The 14,339-nt window shown below is 38.2% G+C and overlaps 1 protein-coding gene across 1 annotated transcript in view; it reads right to left on the bottom strand.

Moving 5' to 3' along the window:
• Positions 1-14,339, bottom strand: part of KCNH1 (potassium voltage-gated channel subfamily H member 1) — a 186,556-nt gene that overhangs the window by 124,277 nt on the left and 47,940 nt on the right. Inside the window, exon 7 of the mRNA XM_030035700.2 lies at positions 8,377-8,806. Within this exon, the coding sequence (XP_029891560.1) occupies positions 8,377-8,806 (430 nt within the window). The remainder of the gene's footprint in view (positions 1-8,376; positions 8,807-14,339) is intronic.

Raw genomic sequence — 14,339 nt, 5'->3', positions numbered from 1 at the left:
TAACCCCATATGAATGGGCCACTCCTCATATAGCTGTGGTCGTTAGCTCAGATTTATTACAGCATTAGCACTAGTGTTGTGAACCTGAAAAAACCTTCCAGTCCATCTTAGCCTGGAGATGATGATTTTTGTAGGAGTTTGCTATTTACATATGTGTCACCTAAAGTCTGCCTTTTTGCTGGCTTTGACACCAGAGTTTTATGTTTCAGTAGAAGCAATTCTTAAAAAATCTGCAGGCCTTGGATGTCCTTATCCAAAGATGAGGCAACTTTTAAGAGCTACAGTTCAAGGTTTGGTGCTTGCCGTGTTGCGAAGTCTGTCAGCACTGACAGCATCTCTCCAGCACGCCCTGTCTGTACTGAGTATCAATGATGTAACTCTGTACAGTCCAGACACTCCAGCTCATCAGTGGGTCTGAAAATGCCATCGTGACCTGGTGCAGTCCCATGCTTACTGATGAGAGATACCGATGCTCTTCACCAAAAACTGCATCCCTTAGGACTCAACTGTCTGAAGGATTGTTTATGTGGCCTAAAAGCCTAAAACAATGTTGCCTATCCATTTTTTTGATCACAATGACTTTGGGGTTTTGGTAGGTGTTTTTTTGTTGTTGTTTTTTGGAGGGTTTGGTTTGGTTTTTACTGGGGTTTTTTTACCCATTCTTTACTCTTAACAAGAAAAACCGAGGTATTTTCACATTTAGAGATAACCAGACCAAATCCTACCCTAACAGCCAAACCCTCCTTCTAACCTTCAGAGAAACTCTATCCAGATTTTCTGCTGGCCCTACCTCTTTGCTGAAGCTTGGTGTAGCTGAGGAACACATCCACGACACTTCTGGTGGTTCATTCTAATGGAGAAAGCATCCAAGCAAAATAACATTCTGAAATCCCAAACAGTTACTTAACAATTATAGCAATAACACACCAGCGCTCCAAATACCATGACTAGCTTCAAACAAGAAGTAATAAAGCATAGCAGAGAGGGGTGAGGGAATACATCTGCAAAGACTGTCCCTACTTATTAAAAAGAAATCAAAATTTAAAAAAATAAAATAAATCCAGGTCTTTAAATTAGGAATTACTAGCTTGAGTAGTGCTGCTGGTGGCTAACATAGATGTGAATGAAAAGCAATGCAAAACTATCAGCCATATGGAAAGCATGCCAACCGCAACCTCAGTGGCTAACGAGAAGTCTGTGGTATCCAAGAGATTTTTGTCATCTTGCCAGGGTTAGTGACAAAGAGCAGGTATCCAAGAGACCACTTTTGCAAGGCAAGGTTTCTTCTTCCTTTCCTAGCATGTCCCCAAATCAAAACATCACACTTGCAATAATCATGAATACCGAAAAAGTTGCTTTGAGTTTGAAGTCTCATAGGCCTTTGTACTCAGCCCCTGAATGATATCCTCAGCAAACCAAGCCAGCGCTTGGCACGTGGCTGGCTCTCAGTTTCAGGCCACCAACTTCCAGCAAAACCAATTTCAACATGCCCCTGCCCCCCATCCCCTAAATGGGGTACTAGGAGTACACATGGTTCTCTTACAATTAAGTACGTGTTTGGTAAGTACACACACAGCAGGGCCACATCCATTTGCTCTAACAAATGATGAAATGCATTATGAGGGGAAAGTCATGCCTCAGGAACATCATCAAACACAATGCTGCAACACATCTGTATCTTGTTCAGGTATTTTGATGCTAACAGTCTAATTTTCACCAGTTCCTGGCTATCCTTGTTCACAAGAGCCTCTGAACACTTCTACCCTGCTGCGGGTCACCAAAGCACATTAATCCTCTGTGAGGCTGTGAAGGAGCAACACTGACCCATGTGTCATGATACCAGCCACCAAGATTTTCTTATAGGTCAGAGGGATGTTCACGTTACTAGGGCAGATTTCTGTTCCTTTCAGCAAGAGTGCTGTAAATAAAACTACCTAATTATGTTTTCAAATTTACTTAATGTTATCCTCATTCCTGGTTTAATGTCTAATGAGAAAGAAGCTATTCACAGACAAAGCTGAACAAAGCTGAGACAGCTACTCCACGCTCCCGGGATCTGCATCTACCTTAATCAGAGACAACAGCTGAAGTGCTACAGACTGCATGATGCTTGTGTTGCACAAGATCAATGAAGATGAGTTTTCGGTCTCTTGTCTGTTTTGATTAATGAACTCGGAGGCTGAAAATTTATGTATGTGGGCATGCGAGTCCTCAAGTCTGACCTTTTAACTCCTACTTTTGTTCTTTTTCCATGATCCCTCTCACTATCTGGTCTAATCATAGTGTTCACAGGGGGATTTATGATTTAGTTTAGCATTCAAACATATGCCTTTTCCTCAGTGAACTTCATACTGTGGATGAGTCAAGCCCTGTAGTTCCAGGAAGTTCCTACTTAACAAGGACAATTTAGTGTGAACAGGCACCAAAAGCTTGGGATCTTTCAGGGCAACTGAGAACACTAACGAAAGGCTCCCAAAATGATAGGTTTTGCTCAGTTGCTCAAAATCCAGATAGGCAAGCATCCATCAGTATTATGGTATGTTAAGAGTGGAAAATGCAAAGCATTTTCAGAACCGTTCATCCTTACTCCACCTGCACAGCAAGGGGACTGCTGACACAGTGCCCAGATATGAAAACAGCAAATGGAAGTCCTCGGGTTTCTGCTATTGCTTAGGAAAAATAAACAATGCGCAACACAACCTGACAGCTTCACTGAACAAAATATACGAGAACTGTTATTTTGAGGCATATGTCTCCACAGGGAACAAACTAAAAATTGAAATAGCTTTTTTTCCCCCCCAAGTATTAAAAATGGAAAATATATGTCTTTCCACAGACCCAGACAGTGGTTTTAAACCTGGTTTTATGTAACATCAGCCTCTCTAAAAGTTCTGTCTGTAGACATATTCCCTATTAATTAGCAGTTTAGTGGCCATCTGTGAAAAGGGATAAGCAAATATGTTTTGATTCATTTAAAATGAAGCTGAGGAGTCAATTGCTTTTACTTCCAGTAGTAACACTCATACTTCTCTCTATATATACACAAACACTCAGTAAATAAAGTGAGGCAAAACCATGCAGGTCAGTTCACTGACAGATGTGAAGACAGTTTGCTTTACAAAACTATAATTTACCATATGTTCAGGAAAAACAGCTACATGGTAATATGAATTGTGTATCTTATCAGTTGCATCAAGCCTCCACAGAACAGAAATCCTTAAGAGCAGCCACTGGATACTTCATCTCTATTTTAAAATAATTTGTTCTTCCCAAACAGATGTGCATTATTTGAGGTCAAAAATGAACAGTGTTTTTTACCTACCCACGTCCCACTTTGGTGGAGCTGACCAATAGACTATACATCCCCAGGGCTACACGATGAGTATTCTGCAGTCCCTCAAATCTCATTAGGGGTTGCACCTACTCATGTCAAAATAACCAACAGTAAAAACACTTTCTCCCTGAAAACTGCAGCCACAATGAAATCAGTAGGACAGCATGTGCAGTCATTGCATTTGAAAGCACAAGAACACCTCCCTGCAGAAGATGGCCCCAAAGCAGAGACCAGAGCCACTGAGACCAAGCCATGCTTTCTTATTCTTTGCCCCAAGTGTAAAACCAACCAATCCAGCCAGCCCCACAGGCTCAATACCCACATGCAGCTTATTCACCTCCATCAGCCCTTCCCAGTGTCTACACACTGCTAACATGATAATACCCACCCTTCCCTCTACAAGCTCACATACCTTAAACTTCTTACTAGGCCAACATTTGCACTGAAGTCAGCCAAAATTCCCACCGGTCCAGGTAGCTTCACTAACATATCTCTAAATTTTTAATTAAAAGTTACCTGGATTTATTATTTACCATAATGAAAGACTGAATAAAAAAGAAAATGGAAGTGGTCTTACCTACTTTTTTAAACAGCTATCTGACATAACAAAGTACTATTACCAGTGGTCAATGGATTTACAAAATGTTAGGGTAACACATGTCTTTCTGCCACAGGATCAGCTTTACAGAGGGAGTAAGCAGTGAGCAGAAGGGGATGTATCAGTGGCTGAGCAGCAGAGAAAACCAAATTTTGTCTTACGGAAGATGGAACATAATTAGAGAGTATTAATTACATCTCTCTATGCATAAGCATACTACACATATGGAAGGACACTAGTTAAAAACTGCTTATGCTTTCAAATACCTGTAATATTCCAAGCCCTTCTGACACAAATGTCCTGTCTGGATGTCACCATAGTCTTGCGCTGTCAGTACCACAAGCCTTTCAGTCTGTTTGCCAGTGTAGAAGACAGCAATACATGTCTTAAAATCACTCGTTTACACAGTAACTCCTCTCCTGAAACAAAGAGGCTCAACACTCCAAGATCAAAGAAAAAAGTATTGCTGCTATTCACAACTTTCCTCCCCCAAAACTATTCCAGATACTCGCAGTAAATCAAGTAAACAAAACCAAAACTAAAAACTAAGTTTGCTAGAAATAAGAACCAGAAAGCCTTGCAGAACTGCGCCACCTGGCAATGCTCCTCAGGGTAGCACACACCACGTCCAGCCTTCCCCAGAGATACAAGAACTTTGCACAATCAAATCCATTCTATCAAAAATAACTCTAGAATATCAAACATGGAGAAAAAAAAATATGCTGTCTTTTTCTTCTTTTAAGCATCACAATACATGTGCATTCTCTCTGTGTATATATACACATATGCTACGTACATATGTATGTATGCATGTACATATATAAATTATTTATTCTTAAGTTCACTGAGTAGGATGAGTTCGCACTTCTAAAAGTAAATTCTTCCTTTCCCTCCACTTGATGCCAACATCTGCGCTCCAGGGAAGCAGTTCTTGAGTGCCCCTACCAAACCATGGTGGCATAGCTCATGGAGCAAACTGAAGTCAAGACCACTGACACCAAAAATCAGAGGAAGAGTGCAAAGGCAGTGCTGTAACTCTAAACTGGATCCAGGAACAAGCAAGCACCACACTGTTGTAGTTTCTCGGTCAGCCACCAGTGGGAGGCAAGGGCTTACCGTGCACTGAAGTGGTACCTGCACCCTAACTTTCTGTAGGGTAGCTACACATACAGCCCATGCAAGGAAGGTGGGGGCAGCAGACATTTTCAGACATGTTGACCACCACCTCTATTTCAAGAAAATTCAGTTTCTTTCACAAATACAGAGAAGATCAAAATTTCATAGGTGATCTTGCTAGTAAAACTGACTGTAAGCTTAGCTGGCCACAGTGTTGTTTAACAAGCCACTAGTTTTTTGACACAGCACTTACTGTTATTCAAAAAGAGCAGAGGATAAAACACACAAGGAGAAGGAAACATTCTAATTTTCTTTCTCCTCATCTAAATCTGTCCCCATCAGGCTAATGGAAGTTTTACTATTTATTCACAGGAGGTTAATTGGCCCAAGGGGAAAAAGAATTACCCTCCTATTAAAAATTTCCAGCCTATTTAAAGTAAAATTTTGCTGGAATCACTTTGAAATATTAATGCTGGCTGTTATACATTTGTCCCCAAATACTCCTTTTTTTGATGACACTATAGTGGCAGTTTTGGAATCTCAAAACCAATCTTGTTAACATACTGTCTTACTCAACTAAACAAAAACGGTAACATCCTCAAACAAAAAGTGACAGTGTTGTTCCTATTTCATACAGAAAGGTTGTAAAATTACTTTACTTATTTCACTAGACTATTTAAATATACAGGTATGTATTTTTGCCCAGACTATACTTAGCCACTTTAAAAACAAGATAAATTCACACAGTTTTTAGACACTTATCCTCTAGCAGGGAAGAACTTAGTGGAGAGATACGTTTGAGGTTGGACTCGGCAAATCCCACTGATCTTCAACTGGAGTTTTAGACAGTCAAACAAGTAACTCTCTCTGCACCCTTCATGGAAAGAAAATGGCATTCCCTGTGCTACTAAAATACAGCAGTAGCTTTTGAGAATGCATCAGTAGATAGGTGCTGAAATAAATGCAGTGTTAATAGCAAAGTATAAACGAGAAATCATATACCTTTTCCTTTTATTAGTGGAAAGTAACACATTAGCAGAATTGATTTTAAATAATTTATTTCTGATGCTTTGGACATCCACAGCCCCCACCCACCCCATGTGCAAATCTGTGTGATCTGACATCTGCAAAATGAGGACCATAACAGGAACATGTAGCCACCAACTGTGTTGTAAGTGAGGAGCTCAGCCCATAACAAACATGTTACTTGGTCAGGGACAAATATTAATTTTTCTGAGTGACATTCCTTTAGCCAGGAAACTTCTTTTCTCTCCCCCACATCTATCCCTGATATATTTGCTATGTACGTTTCAGGTTCCCTTACAGATCAGACAAAATTCTTATTAAATAGCCCTAGTTCAAGCTCAGATCAATGTTTGAGAGCTTAATTCTACAGGCAAAATAGTGTTATTTTAACATAAAATTTTATAGTGGAAGAATATCTATCAACAATTAAGCTCTAAATAGCTGCAAACAAAACAAACCAATTTTGTTCCTCCCATCCTAAGAAATGACCACAGCTCAAAACTTCAGTGTGTTAAAAGCAATCAAGACCCTACAAAATCCAGAGAGGTAAACTCAAAGATGGGATTACTTAGTTGCCATTCCTGCAAACACATATTGTGAATAGTTCTAATGGTTTCCAAGCAGTTGTTCACAGGATAAAGGTGCTCAGATACACAGACAGTTATAGGGTTAGAAATGTAAGGTTCCGTAAAACCAAATCCAAACAAAAGCATTTCCCCGAAATGCGATTGCATTCATGAGATTTAAAATTGCCGGAACGCTATTTTTACAACTTGCTGAAATTAAAGTTCATTTTAGAATTCAGAGCAGATATCTATCAACATTTATCTTGCATAAATTCAGTTTCTTTCCACCACATTTTCATATGAATAGTTTGGAGCAGGTACAACTCCAAAATATCTCCATGTACATTCTTGATTTTATGAAGGTTATGTTCATTCAGTATTCATAGTACTAAACAACAATACTGAATAATACTAGCTATTCTTGTCTAGCTAGTATCATAAGCATAACTCAATGAACAATAAGCCAAAGGTCAGGATATTTCCCATTAAACAGGCACCTTAATCAGGAAATACGTTTGGAAGCCTGTTTTGTACTACACTGCTACATTGTCTAATGCACCTTCTCATGAGGAAGCCACGTAATTTTCTCCAAATTTTATATAAATTTCCCATCTGCTACATGGGTGTTTTATTAGGATGATGGGACTCTTAGTAGTGGAAAAAGCTAGAAGAACAAAATTAACAATTTTTATAGCTAAAATATCCCAATCCCTACACAATCAAGAATGCTTGCCTTTATACTTCTCACTAACCTTCAGCCTGCTTAACACTCCACATGTAATCTCAGTACATGATTTCAGTGTTGCTGTAAAATGACACATCAGAATCTAAGCTTCACATTTCTACCATAACAGGCACTGTGCTGCTAATTGAGTTTCATTATATATTTGGTTTTAATTTTCTGCTTAGCAGGGATTGACTTTTTTTTCCTCTAGATGCAATATTACCATACAGAAGCTTCTCTCTTTCTCCATACAATGATATGCTCTTCCATGTACAAAGTAGAACTTTTTTTTCCTTATTTTGATACAAATTCCACCCTTATCTAGAAAACCATGACCTAGTTTAATGGTGGCCACTGTATGGTTCTTAACTCCAAGTAGCAATCAAGGCACTTTGAGTGCAGATCCCGCATTGAAGTGACAACATGGCCAAAAGCTGGACAGCTTGGCAATATAAACCCCTTGTGACGTGACTGAGAAACGTGAGCCAGAGGTGCCCAAGGCCAGCATCATCCCAGTTGCTTTAGGATCTGACTGTATGTTCAGTTCACAGCGGAGTGTATGGTCTCTAGAGAGCTACTGTTCTCTCTCCCTTATGAGATGCTCCTGGACCTCCTCCCTCTCATCCACCCACTCGTCCAATACATACAGCTCTCAGACATACAAAGATTTTGCCACATACCAAATAGAGGCACAAAGGTTGTCTGCGCCCACTGTGGTGCATTAATTTTTAATATTTCAGGCTTTACACATTTTAAGGTTTACTTACAAGATAATATTTAAAGGATATTGACAGAATATTGCTTCCAAAATGACTGAATTTTTGCTAGTCACAATACTCCCATTTGTGATTTTAAAACTAACCAGTAAGAAAGTAATACCTATACTGCCACCAAAAATATTTTAAGCTGCGTAATAACATTTGACACAATTCCAGATGTTCTTATGATATCAGTATTCATGACACAGCTATTTGTCATTGTGTGTGTGAGAAACAGAATCTCTAATACTTACAGCCAATCATCATCATAGCAACAGCAAAGATCTTCTCCCCATCTGTAGTCGGAGCGATGTTCCCAAATCCAACACTGGTGAGGCTGGTCATTGTAAAATACAACGAGGAGATGTAGACCGAATCTTTGCTTGGTCCGCCTTCCCATTTTCCAAAGCCTGATGTGTTAAAGCGGTAAGGTGTTCCTATTGACATCCCCAGCTGATAGAGCCAGCTCTCAGTTCGGATTGTGTTTGTATCCTCATCGATAACTTCATAGTCTCCTATGCTGTACCAAATGCAGGCCAACCAGTGTGCTGCAAGACCAAACACACACACCAGCAGAACTAAGACTGCTGCTCCGTATTCAATGTAGTGGTCCAACTTCCGAGCTACGCGACCCAGCCGAAGTAGCCTGACCACTTTAAGTGAACTGAAGAGGCTACTGATGCCCTAGAAAGATAAAGCACAGCGACCATTAGAATTTAATATTAAAGCAACAATATTCGTAACTGTGGTTTCCAAAGACACAAGGTGATCCATAACAAATAAATGGTCATCAGATAACACCTGAAAAGAGAGATTGTGAAACATGAAAAGGTTAGTGACCCTTTTCAGGGATGGATATATGCACTCTTGTCTTCATCCACTAACATTTTGTGGGTTGCTCTCTGAACTCCTCTTTCAGATTATTTGAATAGGTCTACAAATACATTTGTAAAGACTTCAAATGACAGGCTAGTTGTGCAAGTAGACCGTCCGTGAGCATCCTGATGCTACTTTAGGCTGACTGAAAATAAACGTGGAAGTCACTGACCATTAACCTATACAAATCTAATGTTGAGAGGAACATAACCAGATACCTATTGGATTCACTGCAGCATCTGGAGTCATGAACCTCTTATGGCTATTCCTGACTTCCTTATGATCCTGGGCAACACGTGTCCTCTCATGTCTCAGATGTAACATGGTTTGCAGTATTTAGCTCAGACATAGCAGGAAGATAAATGAGGAAGGCCAAAAAATACTGGAAGTACCTGGCGATTTGTAATTTTTCAGTGTAACAGCACATTTCCTATGACTTTACTTTCATATAAGAATTCAAACACTGATAATCAGTCCTCTGACATTTCTCACATGGACTACACAAAGCTTAACTATTTCAAATATCTCACTGTCTAATCCCCACATCACATTCTTTTTATGACAGCTTTGTTATCAATGTAGTATTTCTGTGCTGATACTAATACAGCTCCCATAAAACAGAATTAAGCCAGCATGCAGGATTTTGTATTGTTAACTTTTCAATAGATTTGCAATTCCATGCAGAAGAAGTTAAATAAAAAAAATCCAAAGCCATTTGGGGCACGAGAAGATCTGAATAGCCTTTCATAAAAATACTTTTTCTTTTTTTTCTACTCCCTCTTACCAATATTGTTTCATACATAGAAGTCTGATTAAAATTTAAGCAGCCTGGTTTAATGAGTATTTCTGGAAATGCATAATTGCATACTTCTGGTCACCAGCTTTTACTGGAAGTTTGTTTATTCCTGCATAAATACAACTGCTTCAGTATCTTAGGCTGGTTCAATGCACTAGAAGAGATGTTTTATTAAATAATTGCATAAAGCATATTGACTCATGTTGCCCAGGACTGCAGCAATGTATTTCGCCTTTATTTCATGAATTTGTCATGATTACATTGACTCATTTTCAGAGACAGATGTAATTTGTTACGTGGGAACAGACTACCAATTTCTATTAAGTATTTGGACAAGATCTAACACAACCAAGGGGAGGGGAGTAAAAAGGAAGAACAAAAAGAAAAAAAAGCAGCCTTCCTTTAAATCAGAGATATTTGCAGGGACCTAGAAGAGACCAAGTGATCTATTCTTTTCATGATTATCTATGCCAAACTTTTCAAGTCTTTCTTCACAAAGTAAAAGTTAAGTTCCGTTTCCCATTCATTCCATACCCTGCTTCATTTTGTAAACAATGGAGCAAAGCCTTGATGCCAATTTGGGGAATATGACACAGAAAGCATAAGGCCTTCATTTCTAGGGGAGGGAAAATGCAGGTACTTCTGAACACTCAGTATGGAGAGGAAAAGCAAAGGGAAAAACACAAAAAAGTATAACACGATAACTGTATTTTAGAACTGGATATGCAAGTCCCTGAGTGACAAGCACATAGAGTCTCTACCTTTTAAATATCCGCATTCTGACATTACAACAGCCTTCTGGCCTTTTTCCTCAGGACCAATGCCCATTCCTCCCTTTCCTCTTTACAAACTTTAACAGCAAAACAATAATGTTTTACATTTTGAGAGGTCTCCAGTAATAGCCTGCTTTTAGCTTCAGTCTAAAAGCCAAGCTTTTTAAACACAAAGTGCTTACAAGTCTCAGGCGAGGACAAGAAATTTTTCCATCCCAACATTCTAAAAACCAGTTTTATTTTTGCTCAAAAATAGTGGAGCAAAACTTGTTCTTAAAATTAAAACTCATCACTGGGATTTAAAAAAAAAAAAAAAATGCTGTTTGTCAGTGATAGTCCTACCAAAGACAAAATTAATAATGATTCAGGAAGGACTTAAAAGTTTGGAATTTGGTTAATTCTTAATTGAAAAAAAAAAAAAAAAAGTCAAGGATTAGAAATACTTAGGAAAAAAAATCACAGAAGGAGAGTTTAAGAAATTGGATATGAAAAATTGGGATACAAATTAAATATTTGAAATTAGATTTAGCACATTTATGGCAAATTACTTTGCTTTCAGAGTACTCTTATCCTAATTTCCCTTGTGAAAGTCACAGAATGAAATTTTGTTAAAAAAATTTAAAATGTGATAGAACTGCATCATTTTGGAGAAGGTAATCCTACCAAATTCTGACCAGAGGTAGAGAGAATTAGTTTTTTTGTACAAAAAGAACTTGCTTATTTACAGTAAATGTATACTTGATTTGGTTGCATTGAAAGGATGCACTTAATATTCAAATTAGTCACAATATTTCACCTGACTGCATTGCCAATAAGATTCTAAAAGTTCAGAAAAAGCTTAAAAAAAAAAATTTTATTTCAGCATTAACAGTATTTTCTATTTGATTTCCTCAGAGGAAAAGATTTGTCTATTTTAAATGGATCAATATCAAGACGAAGGAATGCCCAGGGAAATAATTATTCATATAACTGTCTTAAAAATTTCTAAGTGACAGAATTTCAAATGGGTATCAACAATGGAAACTTAATAGACTGTTTCATAGATGATACAGTAGAAAAAAATCACATCATTTTCCAATACTTTAAACAGTACTTTTTGTCACTAAATTTAGCAAGTAATATTTTAATACTCACAGGAATAGATCTGCTGGATTCAAAATTGACATTTTTAGATTACCACTTTCCAAAATAGAACTGTACTTTTAGATAACTGTTCATTTTAATGCTCTTATCAGTGCAGATTATTTTTATGCTTTTATCATACAGATGGCTCCACGATGTCACGCAAAAGAGCCTGAACTCAATTTACTCCTCTTGATGCATGTCCCACTCTCTTAGCTCTGCTACTCCTATAACCTTTGAGAGTCAGATTAAGAGACACTCAGAACTCCTTCTGCCCAAAGGAAACAGATGAACCTCAGTTCATAAACAGCTAGAAATTGCACTATGGGTCCCAAGCAGGCACCCCCAGATGCTCTGCTCTGAAGTATCACCATAAGGAATGTCTGTGTGGCAGTCAGGGTAAGGACAAGACTAAGTAATATCCCACAAAGTTCTACCTACACCTGATTTACTCAGACACAGTTCCAACTATGAGTACTCTATCCAACAGAAGCCTTCCCCTCGGGGTATACAGAAGCTAAGAAATCTGTTATATGGCCAGGGTAGACAAATAGTACATTTTTACTGTATTTTGTTACAGAGAACTTGGGTGCAGCGCTTGCTTAAATACACAGCACTTAGTCAAGTACAGCAGAAAATGCTGAATTTCACACAAACTTATATTTCAAATTGTTTGAAGTAACTGAATGATACTAAAAGATTCTACTACTGATACCTGCATACAGTTGTTGACAAATATTTAATAGGTTGGCAGGTTTACTTTCATTGCCAGTGATGGCTGCTGCATAAAAATGGAAGAATCTGTAGCGAGTCCCCTCCAAACCAAAGGGCAAGCTCAAAGCACCGAGAGCCAGAAGAGATAACTCTGTATTCACTGATTGAGCAAATCTGAATGCCAAATGCCCTTAAATAATAAATACAACCACTCCCCCTTCCTCTCCTCCTATGCAATCTTTGCAGAGTGAAACTGCACCTCAAACACAACAGAAAAACAGACTAGACTCAGTCCTAGAGGAAAGCAGGATCCACGTTTTACATTCAAAGAGAACGCTTTGTAAGTTTGTTCATGAAATACTGCCAAAAGTAAATTCCCATGTATAATTTGTCATTAATTAGACCTACTCACTAGATACTGTGCACATTTACACAGATTTTCTTTTGTATCTCCTTGTTTTCTGCAAGGTATGATCTACTGTCAGTGCACCCCTTGTCTCACACTGGTATCTCAGCCATGTAAGTAGTCTTCTTTCCAAACTTAAGAGCCAGGATATCCATGTTTTGGCTCTAGCTCTGCATCAGACAATGTAAGATTTGTGCCATTACTTCCATATCCATAAAAAGAGATACAGAAGAGACACTGTGATGAAGTACTTTGTGAAGTGTTTTGAAAACATAAGGGCTGTAAGCAGAGTAATTATTAGCTACTTGTGTCATTATGGTCCTCAAGAACAGTAACAGTGGACACTACAGTGGTAGATGCTGTACAAATAAAAAACAGTTGCTGCTGTTCATTTCCCATGCAAAATTAAATTCAACTCAATTCATCGAATAATAAAATTCTAACTAGAAAAAACAAAATGCAATTTTTTTGAAGAACAGCAATAAAAATTAACTACTAAAAAAAAGTGAGAAATAATCCATTTTCCCTTCCAAACAAGATGTAGGATGAACAACTTTAGAAAAGAATGCAACTTTCATCCCACCTCCTACAGCTGTAGTAGCACTACACTTTAGCAATACATTCAATCTGCATGACAGTATTCACTTTTTAGGCCATTATTTACTTTCCACGTGTACAGAAAGAAAATGCACTTAACCCAAGCATTAAGATATTTTCTAGGCTCAAAGGAAGTATAATTTACTTCCTACTTACTGTCTATTTTAAAAAAGAGAAATACTCAGTATTGGCACAAATCTGTTCTAAGTTTTCCAGCACTTTCCTCCCATATGGAACTGCTGAAGTTCAGGCTTCATCTCAATTAAAGGGAGATGCAGGAGACTAAAAGCTAACCGTTAAAAGAATGAGAATGAAACAGAACAAAAAAATAAATTATTTATCCAAAAAAAGGAGGCAATGAACCAAATTTACTACTACCATAAGTGAGGCAAGAACCATGGAAAGCAGTGCCTTCTTTCTTGACATTTGATTCTAAACTCAGCTGTGCTGCTCTGCCTATCTGCAGTAACATGGCCGCCCTGTCAGGTCATTATTAGGACTTCTCATTTCTGTTATTTGCTTCTTCTGATTTTCTTAATTAGGTCTGAGAACATGACCTTTCCTACAGATTGCCATATTTAGCAACCAAGAGATGAGATAACATTATGCGCACAGGTCAAAATCAATATCTAAACCCTCTGGTTACTGTTGTGGTTTTCAGCACTGAAGCAAGCAGATCTCTAGACTCAAAAAGCTTATTTTAGTCAGGCATCTGTGAGCTTTGTTAGAATCGAGGGAGAAACAGCAATAATTCATCTATAAGAGCACAGGGTGTGAGAAGAGATAGAAAGGCTGATTTTTTCATTTATAAAACTATGTCCATGCTTGCCTTACACACATACATGCACACTCAGAAAACCAACAAATCCAGGAAACAAACTCTTTTTTTCACTTTGAGAGGAAGAACAAGGATAAAGATAACACATAAGTAAT

Source organism: Aquila chrysaetos, chromosome 13 (genome assembly GCF_900496995.4).
Source record: "Aquila chrysaetos chrysaetos chromosome 13, bAquChr1.4, whole genome shotgun sequence".
In the NCBI taxonomy this organism is placed as follows: domain Eukaryota; kingdom Metazoa; phylum Chordata; class Aves; order Accipitriformes; family Accipitridae; genus Aquila; species Aquila chrysaetos.
The sequence above is the reverse complement of the archived record's forward strand: the minus strand, read 5'-3'. Positions and strand labels throughout refer to the sequence as shown.